Source organism: Astyanax mexicanus, chromosome 1 (assembly GCF_023375975.1).
Source record: "Astyanax mexicanus isolate ESR-SI-001 chromosome 1, AstMex3_surface, whole genome shotgun sequence".
Taxonomy (NCBI): domain Eukaryota; kingdom Metazoa; phylum Chordata; class Actinopteri; order Characiformes; family Acestrorhamphidae; genus Astyanax; species Astyanax mexicanus.
In genome coordinates this window covers 114,692,925-114,715,152 of record NC_064408.1, presented here as the reverse complement: position 1 = coordinate 114,715,152, position 22,228 = coordinate 114,692,925, and the positions used below count along the sequence as shown (strand labels likewise).

The following is a 22,228-nucleotide window of genomic DNA, read 5'->3' as shown; positions in this document are numbered from 1 at the left end:
AAAGGGGGAGGCAGAGGAAGGAACGAGAGAGAGAGAGAGAGAGAGAGAGAGAGAGAGAGAGATGGGGGTGTATTAACCCAAGTGTTTCCAGCTGATCTGTCTTGACTGCCCACTCACTGGCAATTCCCTGATGATCACTCACTAGTCATACCCATGTCATACCCTGTACAATAAGATACAGTGACCAATAGATGGTGAACTTGTTGTAGTGGAGATGATATGTACTGACACCAATGCAATGGTCTACATGAACATGATTAGCTATTGGTGGAACTAGCGCAAGTCTCAGAGAGAGGTGAGAGAGATGGATAGAATGAGTATGTGTGAAAGAGAGAAAGAGAAAAAAGAGGGGGAGGCAGAGAAAGAGAGAGAGAGAGAGATGTGGATGTGTATTAACCCAAGTGTTTCCAGCTGATCTGTCTTGACTGCCCACTCACACTGGCATTTCCCTGATGATCACTCACTAGGCATAGCCATGCAGCTATGTATTTATGAGACAGTCATGCAAAATGAGAAAACTGTGAGAAAACAGTGAGATGGGTTGACACAGTGACCACCGATGTGGTCAACTGTTGTATTGTAGGTGATGATATGTACATGAGAACATGGCAATGAAGCTAGCTATGACGAGCTATTGGTGGCACTAGCGCAAGGCTCAGAGAAAGAGAGAGTTAGAGTGAGTATGGTGTGAAAGAGAGGAAAAAGGTGGAGGCAGAAGAAGGAGAAAAAGAGAGAGAGAGATGTTCACTCACTAGGCATGGCCATGCTGCTATGCATTTATGAGACACACAGTCCTGCAAAATGAGAAAACTGTGAGAAAACAGTAAGACGGGTTGACACAGTGACCACCAACGTGGCCAACTGGTTGTAATATTGGTGATAATATATATGTACATGAGAACATGGCAAGGTGGCTAGCTATGCTGAGCTATTGGTGGCACTAGCGCAAGGCTCAGAGAGAGCGAGTGAGTAAGAGTGAGTATGTGAAAGAGTGAGAAAAGGTGGAGGCAGTGGAAGGAGAAACATATAGAGAAAGAAAAAAGGGGATGGCGGTGTATTAACCCATGTGTTTCCAGCTGATCTGTCTTGACTACTGTCTTGACACTTACACTAGCATTTCCCTTATGCTCACTTACTAGGCATGGCCATGCTGCTACGCATTTATGAGACACACAGTCCTGCAAATTTGAGAAAACTGTGGGAAAACAGTGAGATGGGTTGACACAGTGGCCACCAATGTGGTCAACTGGTTGTAATGTAGGTGATGATATGTATGTAAGAGTGTGATAGAAATAAAGTGGGAGATAGGAAGAGAGTATGTGAAAGAGATGGAGGAAAAAGGGGAGGCAGAAGAAGGTGAGAGATGTGGATGGGGGTGTATTAACCCAAGTGTTTCCAGCTGATGTGTCTTGACTGCCCACTCACACTGTCAGTTCCCTGATGATCACTCACTAGGCATGGCCATGCTGCTATGAATTTTTTAGACACACAGTCCTGCAAAATGAGAAAACTGTAAGATGGGTTGACACAGTGACCACCAATGTGGTCAACTGGTTGCACACGAGAACATGGCAAAGGTAGCCAGCTATGATGAGCCATTGGTGGCACTAGCGCAAGACTGACAGAGAGGAAGAGAGAGAGAATGAGTGAGATAGCCGAAGAAAGAGTGAGTGAGAGAGGGAGAGAGTATGTGAAAGAGAGGGAAAAGGGGGAGGGAGAGAGGAAGCAGTGAGAGAGAAAGAGGCAGAGAGATGCAGTGTGTTGAAATACAGCGTTAGCTAACTAACCAAGCCATCTCTCCACCACTTCTCTTACCTTGAACAGGAACATAGGACATGTTCCAACGGCATTAGACGCGTCTCCGTGTCTCTCCACTCCTTCAGTTTATCGACATGCTAGCTAAACGTTAGCTTAGATATCCCTCAGAGCTGAAGAGAGAAGCAGGAGAAGCAGGAGAAGAAGGAGGAGGGGGCGAAAAACGAAAAATAACCTGCTGGTCATGGGCTCAGTCGACGCAGAGCACCGCTCCTGTGTGTAAAAGGGTGGAAAAATCAGGAAAAAGGCGATACATTTCTGAAAAAGAAGGAGAAAATTACATTCCAGGGTCGTGGAGAGCCGTTGGTTAGCTAGCTAGCGTTAAGTTAGCTAGCAAATAGTGACACGCGCCGATAGTGTGGTGAAGGGGAAAGAGAGAGAGAGAGTGGGCGAGAGAGCTATAGTGAAAAGAGAGGGAGTGAGAGAGAGAGAGGGGGGGGAGTGAGAGAGATATATACAGCTCTGGAAAAAATTGAGAGACCACTTCAGTTTCTAAATCAGTTCCTCTGATTTTGCTATTTATAGGTTTATGTTTGAGTAAAACATTGTTGTTTTATTCCATAAAATACAGACAACATCTCTCCCAAATTCCAAATCAAAATATTGTAATTTAGAGCATTTATTTGCAGAAAATAAGAAATGGCTGAAACAACAAAAAAGATGCAGAGCTTTTAGACCTCAAATAATACAAAGAAAACAATTATTTCATATTAAAAAGTTTTAAGGGTTCAGAAATTTGATGGAATAACCCTTGTTTTTATTCACAGTGTTTATGCAACTTGGCATGTTCTCCTCCACCAGTCTTACACACTGCTTTTGGATAAATTTATGCCACTCCTGGTGCAAAAAACAAGCAGTTCAGCTTGGTTTGATGGCTTGTGATCATCCATCTTCCTCTTGATTATATTCTAGAGGTTTTCAATTTGATAAAATCAAAGAAACTCATAATTTTTAAGTGATATCTTTTTTAGAGAGCTGTATAGTGAGAGAGAGAGAGAGAGAGAGAGAGAGGGTGGGAGAGAGAGATACAGTCAGAGAAAGAGAGAGAGAGTAAAAGAGATATAGTGAGAGAGTAAAAGAAAGAGATGCCTAGCGTCAGCTATTTTCCCCAATATTAATGTAAATCTATATAGAATATGTCTCCCTAAGCTCAGCCTGTTTACATTTAAATTAAAATCTGCTAAACGACCGTTACGAGGAGTTAGCTAACGCTAGGCTAAGCTAACTAGTTAACTAGCTAACTAGCTAGACTAAGATGGGTGGAAGGAGAAAGAGATAGACTCAGAGAAAGAAAGAAAAATAGAGAGAGAGAGAGAGAGAGAGAGAGATGAGCCTACGCGTTGGCATATTTCCCACACGCCCCTAATAAGTCTAATGTACGAGTGTGGGTTACTAGGCCTCCTTCCCGAAGCAGCAGGCGGGCGCTACTGCCGAAGTTTCGCCGTCCGCCGTTCGCCAATCAACTGGTGCGGGTGGGCTGGACTGCTGACTGGACCAGCACGGCGTGTGACCCAAAATCTGTGAGGAATCTCTAATTTTTACTACTTAAGCGAAGCAAACCCGGCGCAGATGTGGCGTACGTGCTATGTTTTCACTGTGCGTCCAACATTAACGCGAATAAGCGTTTGTTGGTTGCGTATATTTGCAGTTTCCAGAACACACGCAGGTTTGTATTCCTCTCAGAGTGGGGACTGCTTCGTAGTGGGGACCTTCCATTCACGTTTGCACAGAGAGCCCCTAAGGTGGCATCATGTACAAAAAATGATAAGTGGTACGGCCAGGACTTAATTATCTAGTTCCCACACCTTAATAACTCGTCCCCACGACTTAGTTATATTGTTCCAACACAGTCTTTTTACATTATGTCACCTTAGGGGCTCTGTACAACTCATTAAAGTGTGGGGAACGAGATCCTAATTATTAAAGCGTGGGAACAAGACAATTAAGTCGTAAGAAGTCCTTAAAAGGCAACGACTGAATTATCTTGCACCCACACCTTTAAAAAGTAGATGCCCTTGCATTAGGATCTCGTTCCCATGCCTTAGTAAGTCGTGGTCACGCATTATGATCTCGTTCCCATGCCTAATAAGTTGTGGCCATGCATTAGGATCTTGTTCCCACACCTTAAGAAGTCGTAGCCATGCATTATTATTTTCTGTACATGATGTCGCCGTAGGGGCTCTGTACAAACTTACAACTTATTAAAGCCTAGGAATAAGATCCTAATGTGTGGCCACAACTTAGTAAAGCTTGGAAGCGAGACAATTAGATTGTAAGGACGACTTATCTCATTAATAATAATGGTCACGCATAAGGATCTTGTTCCCACAACCTAATAAGTTGTGGTCATGCATTAGGATCATGCTCCCACGTCTTAAGTCGTCGTTCCCACTGTTTAAATATTTTGTTCCTACACTTTAATTAGTCGTGGCCACACTTTTTTATTTTCTGTACATGATGTCACCCTAGTGGCTCGGCATAAATGTTTGACTCATTAAAGCGTGGAAACGATATCTTAATATGTGGCCACAAATTATTAAAGCGTTAAGCCTTAAAAAGTAGTTACCATGCATACGTTTCTAGCTATGTGTGTTCTGCTGTAGTTAAATAACACAGCAAACATTTAAAGGACCAATATGTGTAATATTTTCTGTGTATGAAATACTTCTTAGCCCAAACAGGCCCAATTCACAAAGGCTTTTAAATTTGTAAAATATGAAGACCAGTGTTTTGGCCTGTAATTCGAGACCTCATTTCAAATCAGCATAAGTTACTTGTTAGTGTCCTAACATTTACTGAATGCTTAATATACATGACAATACTTAATTATGTATAGGTGTATTTAACCTTAGCTAGGTAATCTATTACAATTACTGGGAGAGATGAGCATATTTAAGGCAGCGAGTATTAGAGATAGGTAAAGTGATCCAGAGTAGTGCTTGCTAGCTAATCAGTCACAATGGAGGAGCAAGCATTACATGTTAATGCTGTAGTATTTCCTGAATAATTCATAGTAATTATTGAATAATTATTTTACTGAATCATATACCTTAAAAGTCTTACAATAAAAATAAAAAAATAAAATAAAATTAGGTTCTGGTGGATATTGTCATACTGTAATCACACTTCATATCCATTGCATAGAAAAACAATGACTTTCTTAAAATTTTTCTGCAGCAAAATTACATGTCCTCATAATTTCCATCTCCATCAACCTGTAGATATTCAGTCCCTTCAAAGAGCTGAATACACATACACCCACACACTCACACACAACATAGCCCAGGAAGCTGAGGCTGAATGCTATGGTAACCGGAGCCAAGATGGCGTTTACTGCAGCCAAGAGTGTAGTTCTGTAGTGGCATTAGAGTCGTTTAAAAGCTGAGAGGCCACTGTCCTGCCTCAGTTTCTTTACTTTGGCTCAAGGTCCTATTAAAACACATGGCAAGCAGGCCCAAGCTTAAAAAATGGACATTTGCTTGGGTTTTCATTAAAAAAGAGGGAACCTGTTCCAATGTTCATACATGGCTGCCATCTGGTGGCTTTACATGTATCCTACAATCAGATTTTTCAACAATATAAGTGTTTAAAGGGAAGTTTTACTTATTTCTTTTACATACATTTTTATTAAAAGCAGAGATATGAATAATGTAATTCTGAGTGATGTGATGTGAAATAGGGCAACTTGATTAAGAAAATGTCCCAAATTGTTTGTCAACAAATAAAACAAAAACAAAAAATATATAATTTTATCTAATTCAGTTCAAGTCCTTGCTAGTGATTTGACATAAAATGGGGCAATGCAGAGATAACGGCTAATTTATTCAGATCTGCATTTATGGCATTTAGCTTTTTATCAACTTGTCCATAATGAGAAATAACCTCTATGCTACACCCTCAAAAATAAAAAAATAAAACGTTATTTATAAAAGTAAACACTGGGGGATACCCAAGTACATGCCCAAAAATAGAATATTGTCAAATATTTAATTAAAAATGAAATTCATATATCATACTGATTCATTACACACAGAGGGATCTAGTTTGAGTGTTTGTATTTCTATTGAAAAACCAAAAATCAATATCTTAGAAAATTTCTAATATTATAAAAGACTAATTCAGTTGGTACTACTGGTCCTACGGAAAATGAAATCTACCACTCTATAAATCTATATATCATCAACATAGAAATGCATGAAGTGCTTTAAAAATGTCCAGATAGGCTCTGCAACTTAATATAACACAGTGGCCCAACACCAGCAAATTACAGGCTCCTTAAACCATCACTGATTGTGAAAAATTCACACTAGACCTCAACAGCTTGGACTGTGTGTCTCTCCACTCTTCCTCCAGACTCTGGAACCTTGATTTCCAAATGAAATGTAAAATTTACTGATGATCAGTGATGGTTTTATAACCTATGTGTAATGAGTCTATGTAATATATGGGTTTTACTTTTCAATTATTATTATTTTTAAACACACCTGTATCTGCTTTTCAAATGACCAGAAAACATACAAGTGCCTTTTTATAATAAAATTTGGTAATTGTAAAACTATGGTTGATCTTGTGGTATTATTTGAGGGGAGGAGGTATTTTGCGTAACAATGAAAGCAAGACATTATTTTACTTTAAACTATACCCACTGTTTACTCAAATCTTACACAGCTTTTCTAACGCCGGTAGAAAAGTATTGCCAGTAGAATAGGTTATTTTGGAGCAGATAAACATGAATCTATAGGCATCTTGCCTAATGTCAGGAGTGGATTACGATATTTTTTTTGCAATCAGATGCTTACAGCAATGCTCTAAAATCTAGTAGAACGTCTTATCTTTACAGAATGACAGTAGAGACTGCAATTCCAACTAAATCTGAATAAACATTTTTTATAACCATTATTATAGAAGAAACAGTTAATGAGCATGTGTCCCAATACTGTATTTGTAGCCATTTTATGTAACCTGGAAAATCACTGGAATTACCTTTAATCAAAAACAGGTTCAGCACAGATAAATCAAAATTTATGCAGAATATGAGAGACAAATCTGAGCGAGGTCTGGCCTTTTGCTTTACCTTTTCATTTGTGCCATCAGACAGAGCTCTTTCTAAGATACACTAAAAAGGACCAGAACCAGAATTGTTTCACTGCATTATTACAGCATGGTCTAGAATTCCCTCAGTGTCATCTGGACTGAGTAGAGATTCGCTGTGCTCCTGAGCACAGTCTGAGTCTTGAGTGTTAGTGTGAGTGTGTAGATTGCAGGAGGGAAGGAGGCAGAAAATCTCATCATGTCACGTCACGTCTCTGCAGTTATTCGATTTTGCTGGAGAAATTAGCTTGTATTTGAAGCATGCTCCCCTTCCCAACGGGGGAGCTAATTCTATTGCAGGGCCTCAGCTTGTCTCAGTCATATTGTCTCCTAAAATACTGACTTTTTTTAAGCCCTACTACATTCAAACATGGTGGCCATTAGAGGCTGGAATAACAGTAAGTACTGCAGAAAGTGATCAGCAGTTTTTAGGTGTTTCTGACCATAATATAATCGTATATTAATCATATATAAATGTATATGCACATTTGTCTCTACAAACTGAGAGAACAAAAATAAAACAATTTAACAAACAGACTGCCATTCCAAATACTTCTCACCTGCTGAATCCGCAATAGATAATCCGAAAAATTAAGAAGATCAGACAGCACTCATATAATGTCCAGTATATTTATTTGACTCACAGATAAAACACAAACATTTTGGGCCTTAGGCCTTCCTCAGCGTGCTCACCAAAAACCAGACTCGCTACTTTTAAGAAGAATATGTTTATTATTTTTTCATAAGATTGTGATTATTTTTTTTTTATAAGGTTGTGATTATTTTTTTTATAAGATTGTGATTATTAGTATTATTTCATAAAATTATGATTATTATGTTTTTCCACAAGATTGTGATTATTATTATTTTTCCACAAGATTGTGAATATATTTTTTTCATTACACTGTGATTATTAATATTATTTCATATTATTAGATTGTGATAATTATTTTTTCATAAGATTGTGATTATTATTTTTGCATAAGATTGTGATTATTACTTTTTTTCATAATATGATTGTGACTGTTATTTTTCATAGGAATGTGATTATTTGTATTTTTTCATAGGAATGTGATTATTTGTATTTTTTCATAAGATTGTGATTATTTGTATTTTTTATAAAATTGAGATTATTATTTTTCATTAGATTGTGATTAATATTTTTTCATAATATTTTGATAATTATTTTTTCATAAAATTGTGATTATTATTTTTTCATTATATTGTAATTAAAATATTTAATAAGATTTTGATAATTATTTTTTCATAAGATTTTGATTATTATTATTATTATTATTATTATTATTATTATTGTTATATTATATATTCTGTTTTCCATAATATTTTTTTCTTTTTCTATTTTTGCACATCATTGATGTTTGTATATGTATTTTTCTGAATAATTCTACATTATACTGTCGAACAGTTCATGACATTGCTAAGCAGGGCGGGGTGTACACACCTGGTTGAGAACAAAAATTAAACATCCAAAATACTTTTCGTGTGTGAAGTCCATTCTTCTGCTTTGTTATAAAACACTGTTTCTGTTCGTAGGTTTTTAAGGCCAGAAGCAGAATCACAGAGGTTATCTTTAGTAATGAGTCCTGCTTTTGTCCTGGTGGAGAAGACTAATGAATCAGCTTTTTGAGGCACAGTGGTCAGTGGCCCTAGTTTTTCTGCCTAGCTTCCTATTTTACCATTACCTTTCCAACAGGACAATGCTTGTCCACATGCTGCTTGTGTTTTAAGAACTTGCCTTAAAGACACAGATGCTATGCCATGGCCGGCCCCATCGCCAGACCCACCCCTGACTGCACCCCTTCCGCAAAATCTGCAGGAAATGCATGTGAATATTTAAGCTGCATGGGATGGATTATGACAGGACACCATTAGGAACCTCTACAGCTCCATGCTGTGATGTCTGGCATGCTGCTTTAAACATGCATTACACACTACTTCTCTATATGTAGCTCAATAAAAGATATTGCACATATCAGTCTACAGTTTTAATCATTTATTGTTCCTAGTAACTATTATCTTCTTTCCAAACAACATTACAATCTGACACTTTATTCTGTGTGCAACTATGTGTTGAAGCTGAGTGTAAATAACAGGTCAGAATAAGATTAATCAATGTATTATGCACAATATGTTGCAGCATAGATCAAATCAGTGCTCTAATCTGAAGCCTGATCCTCTGTGACGTGAGCCGGGTATCCGAGGCTGCAGAACGTGTATGTAAAGTATCTGTACTAATCTGGCTCTATCGGCTGCTGCATTGTTCGCAAGTCTTTATTCCGACTCTGCTCCACAATACTAATTTCTCTAATTTGCTTCTCTTCATTGTTAGGCAGCAGACTGGTGGTCTCCTTGGCTGAGGAGGGGAGCTCATTAGTGAATTCAGGATGGTGATGTGCAGACCTGCAACACATTTCTATAGGCCCTGTATATCTGTTCACTTTATATTAAAAGAAACAGACATAGAAAACAGAAGTGCTGATATGCACGATATGCTGATATATGCAATTATATACTGTAATGAGTCACTTCCTATCTTTTGAGCTGAGAAATATATTACTGCAGTGATGAACTGGCTCTTACTGAACTGATTTTTTTTTTCTCATGATATGCAGTTGTTTCAGCACCTGCTTTTCTAAGAGGCAGCATGTTAAAAGCATGATTTTACTAACCCTAGAATTTCCCACGCCCTTGAACTGGAATGAAAAGGGGGGAGGGTGAACTCAGAGGTTTTGGGCGGAAGTTCAGGGCAGGTTCGCTGGGAGGCATGAAGCTGAAGCCCCCCCACAAGAAGAGATATGGGAAAAGAAAAGAAAGAATGAAAGAAGGAGGACACACAGGTAGAGAGGAAGAAAGGGTGAATAATAGGATAATAGGGCGGATAATGGGAGGAGAAGGGGCGTGGCTCAATCTCCAAAAATTAAGTTCAATTTGTAACTCCAATAAACATGGATTACGGGCAAGAATGTTCATATTTCTCTCTCTTTGAATGAGTACAATAAATTGCATTTATATATTAATTTATCTAATATAAAAATTATATTGGAAAAAAACAACTTTGAGTACAAAAAAAATCTACTAGAATAACATATTTAACTTAAACTAACTGAAGTGTCTTCCATAGGATTTTAAACAGATTTCATAAAAAGATTATTAATATCTCCCCTGAATATAATAATAAGGCAAAAAATATTTTTATTTTGATTATTTTGACTCTATCCCTCCTTTGTATGACAGTCACCAAACTACCGCTTATGCATCATACTGCATCATATTCTAACCCTAGAATTTCCCACGCCCTTGAACTGGAATGAAAAAGGGGGGAGGGTGAAGAGATACGGGAAAAGAAAAGGAAGAATGAAAAAAAGAGGAAGATGGGGAGGAGGTGGGTGCAAAATTGTTAAACACACAGGTAGACAGGAAGAAAGGGTGGATAATAGGATAATATGGCGGGTAATGGGAGGAGTAGGGCCATGACTTAATCTCCCAAAATTATATTCATAACTCCAATAAACATGGATTTCATATTTCTCTCTCTTTGAATGAGTACAATAAATTGCATTTATATATTCATTTCTCTAATATAAAATTATATTGGAAAAAAACAACTTAAGTACAATTCATAGATTAGTATGGACAAAAGAATTACTAGAATAACATATTTAACTTAAACTAACTGAAGTGTTTCATGAAATGATTATATTAATATCTCCCCTGAATATAATAATAAGGCAAAAAAAAAATTAATTTTTATTCCACACAGTAAAGCAATCAACTATATTACTATTTAATTTATATATATTTTTTTCTCACAGCTTTGTCCTGCCCAACTCACCCCAAAGATTTCAGTATCCAGAGTAAATATGCCAGTTTTAAATCAACACTGTTCGTTTTCAATTCAGTAACACAGTGTTGATTTAACACTGGGGAATTCACTGTGTATTGGCACCAATTCAACGGCAGGTTGTTCAGTCCGATTGCGCATTTCAGGCTCATATACAGCATTTTAATCAGATGCACAATTTTCATATAAATTCACTAAAAATCCTATATTTTCATATATAAGAATTATTGGATTTATTTAACAGTGTATGCTCATCTACTGTATTCAGCTCCATTGATGCAAACCCTTTCAGATTTTAAATTACTATTTCAGCGCAGGCCATTTATTTGTCATTTTTTATTCTTCTCCTTCTTTACTTCCTGTCACACACATTCATTTGTGCTCCTACTCTATCCCTCTTTTGTATGACAGTCACCAAACTGCATCTTATGCATCAAACTCGACATCTATTCCCCAAATTCTAATCCATAGCAATACTGATCCGCACATCTCCCGTTTGTTGTATTTTCTTCCCCCATTCCTCCAATTCATCTTCATGTGTTCAATAAAAGGCTATTTATCAGATTCTGCTACGATGTGAAGGGCAATGCTTTTATTAGTCGTTCACATTTTAAGTGTTTTGAACTACTGTACACAATGTATAAACTTAACATGACCGAAAGTCATAGATAACATCCAACCAAACTTGTACTTGACAACATTTCAACCAAAATAACAAAAACAAACAAAACAGAAAGAAAAAAAAAAATAGAAGAGTACAGTCTGCTAGTTTTTGTCTCTTGACTTTAAAGTTAACCCTGAATTGTTTTTTAAAAATCCATCTATGGTCTATTAAAAACACTTCACAGGTGCATCGTACATGATTTCTCATGAAAGAAAAGAAGGAAAGAAAGAAAGAAAAATACAATACATTCGTTTCATCCACTGATGAATTTAACCTCACCGGCGTGAGGAATTACTGCTCAGACCCACTGAAGTCTCTAATCTAGAAAAAAGACTGTGTTGCTTCTGAAACGTTCCATGCAGAGACGTCTTGCACCCCAAGGCCTTGCTTGTCATTTCACTTGTCATAAAAGTCAGAAATGGGACACCACAGAGTAAAATCCGACAGTGAACTACTCAAATGATTTAATTACAGTGAAACGGCAAAATCCTGTAACACAACTGATCTCAACATGACACATTCAACAATTAATGTGCAACGTTTACGTGCTTTTTGAGTTCTTTTGAGAATTTAAGGCCATTATTCATAAAAATACATTTGATTAAGGCTAATATATGTATTACCACAGTTTTTACTTTAAGTAACGGCTTAAGAGTCTCAAATGTTCTTGATGTTTTGTGTGCTGCCATCCACTGCTATACGAATATGAATTCATTAACTTACTAGACACCCTTCCTCTGCGCTAAAAGAGTGTTACATGGCTGATGGTCGATCGTTTGGCTCGGTTTTTTACATTAAACAAAATCTTGAGGGCACTATTTTTCATCTTCATGTACTGCATTTGCCTGACGATTACATTAGAATCATGTTACACAGGCAGCAGATAATACATATATTTTATAAATTTATGTTAGGGGTGTCACGATTTTGATATTTCATCGAAATCGATCGAAATTATGTCATGGTCTCGAGCATCGAATTAAAAAGAGGATCGACGATCCCTCTCTCTAAGCTACGCAAATGTCGCAGCACACTGTAGCTCAAAGAGCAGCCAGTTGTTTTGTCTAGCCTCAAATATATTAATAGTTTTGGTACCTTAAGGAGCATCTTTCTCTCAGATAAAGTTAATAATATATCTTTATTAAAGAAAAAAACTTTTAAACTTTAAGTCTTATTTTTCATGTTTATCTGTTATAGTAGGAGTTCAGTTTGTTAAGGCTCTAATTGTTCTATTATTTTGTACTATTGTACTGACTGTTCCTGTATTTTTTATTATTTATTTTATGTTGCACATTGCTGTTTTAATAGTGCACACTGCTGCTACCAAAGAAAGCCACTAGATGGCATTACATATATAGCCATATAACTATAAGTGCCTAATGTGGTGTATTACAGATCACTTGTATCACTTTGCATCACTTATATCAAGCCCACCTTTTGAAATAAGATATTGTAAATTTGATGAATCAAACCAATGTTTGACCATAGACTAATCTAAAACTGGCAGAGGCCTCTCTGCTGTAACAAAAAAAAGAAAATCGAGAATCGAATTGAATCATGAACCTAAAATTGGAAATAAAATCGAATCGATGATTTAGAGAATCGTGACACCCCTAATATATATATATATATATATATATATATATATATATATATATATATATATATATATATATATGTGTGTGTGTGTGTGTGTGTGTGTGTGTATTCCCACCCAAGCTTTACAAAGGTTTTCCAGTCTTGTCTGAACCAACAAAAGAAATAATATGTCTCCAAATTATCACAAAACACATGGTAATGCCCCCTGCTGTGTATATCATTATAGTGATATACACCTGTCGCTGGTTTCTATGGTCTGGATCAGTTGATGAGTTTGTTTACTTTGAGTGTTTCTCCTTCTGTTTGATTTGGTTTCACACAGGTATAAACCTAAATGCACCACACTGTGTCTTCTAGTAAATATCTCTAGTAAATATAGCGAGACAATTCTGTGTTCCAGCGCAAGTATCTATGCAGTTTATGACTGCTTTAAATGCTGCACTTTCAAACACAGTGTTTTGAATGGGACGTGCAGCACAGACCACGTGTGTAAACAGAGACACATGGAGCAGAGACAGCGTTTGTTCATAGCTGTGTTAATTAGCGTTATCTGGCTAAAGTATCTTATTAAACTGCACCTTATCAGCAGTTCAGCTCCAATAAAAGAAGTATATTTGATAGCCGGGTCGGATAGAGACCGGACCACGTTCTCACCACAAGCGATACAGTAGCTTTTTAAGCAGACAGTCATGATATGTATCATTTTTATGTTCGCTTAAGCACTGTGTTCCCCGCAATCAGAGATGTGAATCCTGTCTCAAAAGACTATACAGAGTATTGAACTCTTAGTTCAGGCATTATTTAAGCTGTTCTATCAAAGCAAGCTGAAGTGTTCAGCAACAAGATACATAAAAGTTACATACTGTTTGGTACCATAGCCGAGCACTACTGCCAACCAGATCATTTTTTTATCTTTTTTATATTTAGTCTTCTAGATTCATTTAAAGTTCTTCATCATTTAAATTTGCACAATTGAAAGTTTTGCTATCAGACACCAACAACAAATATGTGATCCAATGCACAGTCTTCCAACTGAGTTTCTAAGGAGGACACTGCGTGAATATTCTGTGTATATCCATAGCTGTACATTCTCCCCCACCACTTGTGTTACAGGATTTACAGTAGGCTGCTTAAGTCATTTGAGTACGCTGCGCACACACATAATTACCACATCTGAAACTTTTAAATTAGCTCAGCGCAGCTGAATCAGTAAAAAGTAAATCTGTAGTGATTACATTCACTGAGCTAATTTAAAAACTGAAGAAACATTTTCTGGCTGATCCTTTCAGCTTCAACTTCTCTGGTTTTGTTCAGGGCACACATACTGATGGTTTAGACAGTATTTTTTGGAACTTAAAGAATGAATGTTGCACAACCCCAAATCAGAAAAGACTGTAACAGTATGAGAAAGACAAAAAAAAAACTAAATTATTCATTTTATTTGATTGCAGACAGTATGAACCCAAGATAGTTTATGTTTTGTCTGGTAACTTCATTTCATTTTTAATATTAGTATAGAGAAGTAATATATAAAGGAAATTAATTAATTAATCAAGATCGTCATTTAACAATCGTCATCGTAATTTAATCGTCATTTAACAATCGCTGCATGGGCAAAACCACACCGATGAGGGATAACTTTGGCAAACCTTTGTCAGGCCCTACAATACAGAGTTACATTTACTGGTATCGCTGAGCACTCAAAACCAGAGGAAAACAACAAAAGAACAGTAATCGGCCCTTTAATCAGGCATTTAAATAGCTTTTTAAAAGGTATATAAGAGCATTTTTCTGGGATTAAAAGCGTGAATTCAGCTGTAACTGGAAATATCTGCACTGCAAAACTGTGCTGGACTGAGGTGCACAGCTTTCCACACGTGCGTTTACAAGCACGTGCCCAACCATGTGGATGGAGGACATGCAGTTTCCTCGTGTTTACTCCTGCCCCACCCCCAACCCATGTGCTCCCCCTCCCCCTTGCACTTCTCGTGCAGGCAGCAGCAGACTGTGACTCACACAGACACAGAGACAGCCCTGTGTATCTCCTTTTTTTGGTAAGAATCAAAACATTGCAACATGAAGTGTTTGATTTAATTGCCTTAAGTGCAATCACATGTCCTGTAATGTGACATTCATATTCATATTGTCTGCAATTAAATAAAATGTAAAGTTAATTTAAGAAACACTTAATTCATTATTGTCATTTTTTTTTTTTTTGCATTTTCTTTACTGTCTTACCATAGTGATTTGGGGTTGTAGGTGTTTTCACTGCTGCATAGCAGAATCAGGGGTGTTTAAAATGCATCAGCTCAGCATTTATTATGATGTTAACTTACAGAAATGTTGACTCTGATTAAAAGAAGGGTCCACTAAGCTTGAGCACTTGAACGTGTGCTTGAATAAAGTGAATAATGAAGGTGCTATTTAACATCTGCGTATCAGATGAACCCGCGACGTGCGAAATTGACTTTTCTCTACTGCCTAATTAAGTTGTTGATCAGACCAGCTTAGGCCAGGTCATCTATCATTAAACATTTGCATATTTAGAAGGAATTTGATCAGGAATATTATCAGTATTTCTCAAGTGTGCCCTTTTTTCCCTGTTAAGGTGTAATATTACAATTACTGGTGTACTTTATGACCTCTTGATAAAAGTCTCTCTCGCAAATCATATCTCTTTGACTGTGATGAGTGCATAAACAACATAGAATTACCATGAGTAGCTTATATCGTATATATATAATACAAATCATGATAGTAAAGTTCAAGGCATTCTAAAGGTGTTTTCTAACAGTATTCAAAATATAGGAGACGCCTGCGGGGGAAAAGAGATCTAACAGTATAATCCCACAGAGTGAAGTTGCTGTTGAGCTCAACCTGGATTGGTTTTATGTATTTTTCTTTTTTTTTTCTCTTTGCTTGCTGAGACTCGAGTCCAGTGCTCTTGTCAGCTGCACATATACAGCCCGATCACAGCTGTGATCACGCAGGTTCATAGAGCTTTCCTGGGTCGCTCCTCCTCCCTACTGTTTAATGTTATCTACTCTTTCATCCTTTATCTCTAACTCGAGAGCTCCAGTACTCCCTCTATCATTCCGACACATCAAGTCACCTTCTTCTTCTTCTCTCTTCCTCTCTCTCTCGGCTAGTAGACTCTCACGTTCCCCCACTCCACCAGGTACTGGACCTTCCCATCCGGCGTGATGCGTCTGGCCAGAATCCTGACGGCCTCCCCGCCACCCCAGCCTCTCGCTGTGGGCCCGTGCTCCATGCTCACTCCGTTTGGGTAGGGAGTAACATCTCGCAGGCACAGTGAGGAGCACTGTTCGAACCTCTGGCCAGGTGGATGAGAGGGCGAGTAGGGCAGACAGGGTGCTGGAAGCCGGCAAGGGTCCTCAGCACTGCGGGAAGTGTGAGAAAATTACAACAGGAAAGAAGAAAAACACTGGGCCTCATTCCATCACACAGATTTTAGTAAGTAGATTCTGACATTCATTATAAATTATATAAATTATAATACATTTAATAAGAATTGATGTTTTAAATATATTTACATTAGAGTGCTGGGAGTTACTGAGAGTGCTTCTTGTTCCTGTCTTTTGAAAGTAACACACTTATAATATACTTCTTTGGGTATAAAAATGTATTTTAATATACTGTACTACAATTTTTAGCGTGTTACAAATTTACTTTAAAGTTGATCAATTTAGTAATTGAATATACTTTCCAAAAAGGTACATGATACATTGTACTTTAGGTGAACTACTGTAACAGTTGTTTTTAACACACTTTACTAAAAATGTACAAAAGTATATTTGGAAATAAGTATTTTAGAAGTATATTGAATTGCTAAAAGTGTACTTCATAGTCTATTTTTTTTTAAATACTATGTTGTACTTTATAAAAAGTATGATCAAAGTTTACTTTTAAACATTTGATGATAATATAATGATAATATATGATAATAATATGTACTTTTAATATACTTTAAGTAAGTACTTTAATCTTTTATATATAATCAAGAGGAAGATGGGTGACCACAAGCCAACAAACTAAACTGAACTGCTTAAATTTTTGCACCAGGAGTGGCATAAAGTTATCCAAAAGCAGTGTGCAAGACTGGTGGAGGAGAACATGCCAAGATGCATAAAAAACTGTGATTAAAATCCAGGGTTATTCCACCAAATATTGATTTCTGAACTCTTAAAACTTTATGAATATGAACTTGTTTTCTTTGCATTATTTTCTCTAAATGACAATACATTTATTTGGAATTTGGGAGAAAGGTTGTCTGTAGTTTATAAAATAAAACAACAATGTTCATTTTACTCAAATATATACCTATAAATAGCAAAATTAGAGAAACTGATTCAGAAACTGAAGTGGCCTCTTAATTTTTTGTAGTTATTCTTTTTTTAAAGCCACCCTGTGTGAAAATTGGTGTTTCTTGCTTGAGTTATTGGTGCCTAGAGACACCTTTAAAGGACATACTTTTTAATGCATGCATTTCTGGACAATAAGAGATATAAAGACCTGGAAAACTGAGGCAGTATACTAATATTAAAGAATCTGTAAATGTCTCTCCTGTTCTGATGGCTTCACCAAAGGTACATAGTGCAAAAATGGTGTTCTGAGCCTGGAGTAGCAACAATATACATAGTGTACTCTGTTCTATTTATTACATGGATCATCACAATAATTCTGAAACTTGTAAGTTGAGGTAAAAAATCAGAGTGTTGCTTTAAAGAATCGTTACATTTTAACTAAAGCACGAGGCAGAGGTGTTCAACAGTCTGACTCTCTCAGGGAAGGCCAATAATACATTGAAAGGCATCTGGGAAATGTTCCTATTATAAAAGATGTGACCATGACAAGTGAAATTGCTGACTCCTAATACTACATAAACAGTAGACGCACTTCAAATATTACATCTGTGACGACAGATTTTTTTCCCCACGAACATCAATTTAAAAAGTGCCAAAGCTATCTCCATTACACTTTAATATCTCTCTTTTATATATAAAACTACAGTGAATATTACAAACAGAAACTGATCTCTGTTCACAGACCTGTAGTGATGCAGAGTTCGAGACAGACCCTGAGATCCATTGTATGACGGATGATACAGAGCTAACATTCTCTTGGGAGGAGACCTGTTCAAACAAATAATAATAATAATAATAATAATACATTTTATTTATAAAGCACTTTTCAAAATTCCAACAAAGATAAGGCACAAAGTAAAACGTAAAGTTACGGGGGTTGGACAATGAAACTGAAACACCTGGTTTTAGAGCACAATAGTTTATTGTCTCAACAGACAGTTCTGGTGGAAACAGGAGAGTTGAGGTGCACATTGAATTCTGTCGTGATTTGGGCAGCCGTGGTTTTATGTTTTTTGGATACAATCCGGGTTAGCACCTGAACATCCCTTTCAGACAGCTTCCTCTTACAGCGTCCACAGTTAATCCTGTTGGATGTGGTTGGTCCTTCGTGGTGGTATGCTGACATTACTCTGGATACCGTGGCTCTTGATACATCACAAAGACTTGCTGTCTTGGTCACAGATGCTCCAGCAAGTCATGCACCAACAATTTGTCCTCTTTTGAACTCTGGTATGTCACCCATAATGTTGTGTGCATTGCAATATTTTGAGCAAAACTGTGCTCTTACCCTGCTAACTGAACCTTCACACTCTGCTCTTACTGGTGCAATGTGCAATTAATGAAGATTGGCCACCAGGCTGCTCCAATTTAGCCATGAAACCTCCCACACTAAAATGACAGGTGTTTCAGTTTCATTGTCCAGTCCCTGTAGAGCAACAATAATATACATACCATCATTAAATTGATACAGTAATTGAATTAAACATAAAAATAATATAGGCAGTTTTACCAATGACAATTTGTATTCCAAGAGTTTCAAAGAAAATAAGTTTCACATGAATATAAGCTTCGCATTTAAAATGTCCACACTGCTGACCAACACTGCTTTTTCATCAGCACAGAATTGATTAATAAATCAGTGTCCAGTTTCTACACCTCATTAAGCCATTCATTAGAGCAGATAATCACTGTGTCACTTATCAAAACATCAGGAATTGTCAGGGGCAGAGATTCTCAATCCCGGATATGGAGTGCCACCGCCCGGCTAATTTCAGAGCTGCCCCTGCTCCCAGCTCACTCAATTCAACTAATGAACTAATTAACAGACCTCTCCTGAGGTGAAGTGGGTGTGTTCGAGTGGGAAAACAACATACAGAACAGAGGGCAGCACAACTCCAGGACCAGGACTGTAAACCACTGCAGGAGAATCATTTAAGCCTCATTTATGCTCAATGTCAAATATGAATATCGAGACAGATACGGACCTAGCCTTCAGTCCGTACACTGCGTTCATTATGTCCATACTTATGCATCTTTTCTGAAAGCTTACAGATACAGATGTAATGGAGCAGTATCATTGGAAATCATGGGGTCAGTGTAGCTACCCAGATAGCATAACCTGACTCGGACGAAGTTTGGCTGCAGCCAGATATTTTCCAATTTTGTAAAAAAGTGTAATGAGATGGAGTGCTACAGACTAGTAGCTCTCCAGCCCAGAGGGTTGTTGAACCCAATTGCAGCAGAACAGTTGATCTCAAAGTAGGTAAACCCAAGAAGAAAGGAAAAAATACATAATTAAACACACCGCTCCTCACGCGGGATCTAATTAACCTGTGTCGTCAGGTTTGCGGTCCAATACACTATCACTGCCCCAGCTACTGAATTGGGACACAGCCGGGAAACAACGCCCTTATAAGGAGATTGGGAGCCCAAGAACAGGCGGAAAAACGAGAATGAACTAAAACTGAAGTCCCGCCGAGCGCGACAGAGAGACAGGGGTGGAATGGAAACAAAAGCTCGCCAGAGAAGCTTTTTATTATTATCGTTCATTATAGTTCAAACAACTTTACTGGCCAGATGTTTTACACTTCCTGTCCACATCTGGCCCGCGAGCCGCCTATTGCCGACCCCTGCCATACACTATGTCTGAATTGAATTGGCCTGATATCAACACCCCATTTGAAGTATATGATTTTGCAATTGGCCCGATTGCCAAGTATAATATGGGACTCAAATGAATCAAAACTATGTTACATAATATTGCTTTAAAGAATTATTTTTATAAATGAAGTAACATGTGGGAGACGTGTCTGAATCTATGTTACTATTAATAATGTTTATTCATTTTTTTTCCCCATTTTCTTCCCAATTTACACTGCCAATTACACAACCCACTCATTAGGACTCACCCTATCACTGGTAATGCCCCAACACCAGGAGGGTGAAGACTAGCACATGCCTCCTCCGATACATGTGAAGTCAGACACCTCCTCTTTTTGAACTGCTGCTGATGTAGCATTACCGAGTAGCATCACAGCGCACTCGGAGGAAAGCACAGCGACTCGGTTATAATACAGCAGCTGCAGCTTGTGCTGCAGACATCACCCTTAGAAGTGATGAGGAGAAAGAGCGCCATCTACCCACCCAGAGAGAGCAAGACCAATTGTGCTCTCTCAGGGCTCTAGTTGCTGATAGCAAGCTAGCTGCTTAGCCTGCTGAACCACTCGGAGCCCTGAAACTATCCCAAAATGTACCAAAAGTTGCTTAAAATCTTTGACAGCAGTGCCATTGGAAATCATGGGGCAGTGTAGCCAATAGTTTAAGTGAAACATGACCACAGTCATATGGACTCAACAAGAGAGAAAAGAAAGGTTTAACATTACTACTTCTACACCATTTACACTACAGCCCCTTTAAACTTTTATACTAATTACATAATCACCACCATTACCATAATGTTGGTTGCCAGAAACTATTGACTTTGAATTACCCTCTAGTGAATGTTTTGCTACCATCCATTGTTAACATCCATGCTAATGTAAATGACACATAGTAGTATATTGGCAGTGAAGGGTACATTATTTAAAATGCATTAATTTTCAAATGTAATGGGAGCACAAACTAGCATTGATAAAGAGCTTAATTCCCTAAACAAAAGTCAGTGAGTCAGTGCAACTCATGCTCATACTGTATATGTTCAGTGAAAGAATAATACTTACCCCAAGCTTAGATCTTCCTCTGATTTCCGGGTGTTGTAGACGTTCGCCCCACCTACATAACCATGGCAGCATGGCGCCAGATCTATGTTGTTGGCAGTAACTCCTGGCTGACAGGTCTGGAGAAGACGGAACACAGTGATTACAATTCACAGAAAAAACAAGATCTGAAAGCGGGTACAAACCACCAATTTACTTAGTTGTTGTATTTGTATTACTCAGTTGTATTGCAATTGGTGTATTAAACTATAAGACTATAAGGTGCACCGGATTATGAGGCGCACTAACAATTAATGTCTTTTTTCTGATCTATGTTCATTCATAAGACACATTAAGCGACATTAGTAAGGATGCCTTCATCGAAGTGAGCAAGTGCGTCGCTATGTTTCCCTTCTAATGGGGAAGCTGGGGGAAGCTTAAATAAACAAAACTGTAATTCTTAAAAAAAACATATTCTTTCAAAATTAAATGAGCACTCGATGTTAATCTATATAGATTTCTCTCCAGAAAACTGTTTTGTATGCGCTTTAGTTTATTTACAGGAAGCTTATATTTCCACTATTTTGTCTAAAGGTGAGTTTTAGGGAAGTTTCTCCAGCACTAAGGCTGGGTGCAGCAGCATTAGCATTAGCCACTAACAGCCGCTATCAGCTAGCCGTTGGTCCCAGGTAGCTTGTTTTAACACGGCAAACACACAGACTACAGTCAAATATATCCTCATCACTGAACGGCTACAGAGCTAGCACTGCTGTTAGCAGCTAATGCTAATGCTGATAATCACAGTCTTAGTGCTGGAGAAACTACACTGAAAACTCACTCTTATAACGCTGTACTTCAGCAAAGTGGCTTTACTGCTCCTCACAACCTGACTGGTAGTATTCATACATTGGATTTCCAATTTCCAAAATTTCCAAGTTTATTGTGTATGTGTTGTTGTCCAATAGTATAATTCTGAAGGCACTGTCTACTTGTGGTTGATTGCATTTAGTCGCAAGAGACTTAGTGAGGTCAGGACATGGGATGATCACTATCTCACCTTATCACCAAGTCCTCGACTCATCCCAAAAGTAATGGATGGAAATCCATCATTTCGGAG

General features: G+C 37.6%; 2 protein-coding genes across 10 annotated transcripts in view; both read right to left on the bottom strand.

Annotated features, from left to right (window-relative positions):
* The window catches only part of syngap1b (synaptic Ras GTPase activating protein 1b), a 234,155-nt gene extending 231,751 nt beyond the window's left edge, over positions 1–2,404 (bottom strand). For 4 of the 9 annotated variants that reach the window (XM_049464794.1, XM_049464813.1, XM_049464818.1 and 1 more), the window contains exon 1: positions 1,816–2,403. Coding sequence is in view for 2 of the 9 variants with exons in the window: in XM_022668673.2 (XP_022524394.2) it covers positions 753–777 (25 nt within the window). In the remaining 7 variants the exon portion in view is untranslated. Of the gene's footprint in view, positions 1–752; positions 795–1,815 lie in introns of all 9 variants that reach the window. The other 5 variants (XM_049464811.1, XM_049464809.1, XM_022668673.2 and 2 more) reach the window with 4 other exon arrangements.
* Positions 2,405–11,338: 8,934 nt separating this feature from the next.
* Positions 11,339–22,228, bottom strand: part of phf1 (PHD finger protein 1) — a 37,220-nt gene continuing 26,330 nt past the window's right edge. Inside the window, exons 13-15 of the mRNA XM_022668686.2 lie at positions 21,136–21,251; positions 18,101–18,184; positions 11,339–16,432 (exon numbers count right to left, since the gene is read on the bottom strand). Coding sequence (XP_022524407.2) covers positions 16,177–16,432; positions 18,101–18,184; positions 21,136–21,251 — 456 coding nt within the window. The 3' untranslated portion in view covers positions 11,339–16,176. The remainder of the gene's footprint in view (positions 16,433–18,100; positions 18,185–21,135; positions 21,252–22,228) is intronic.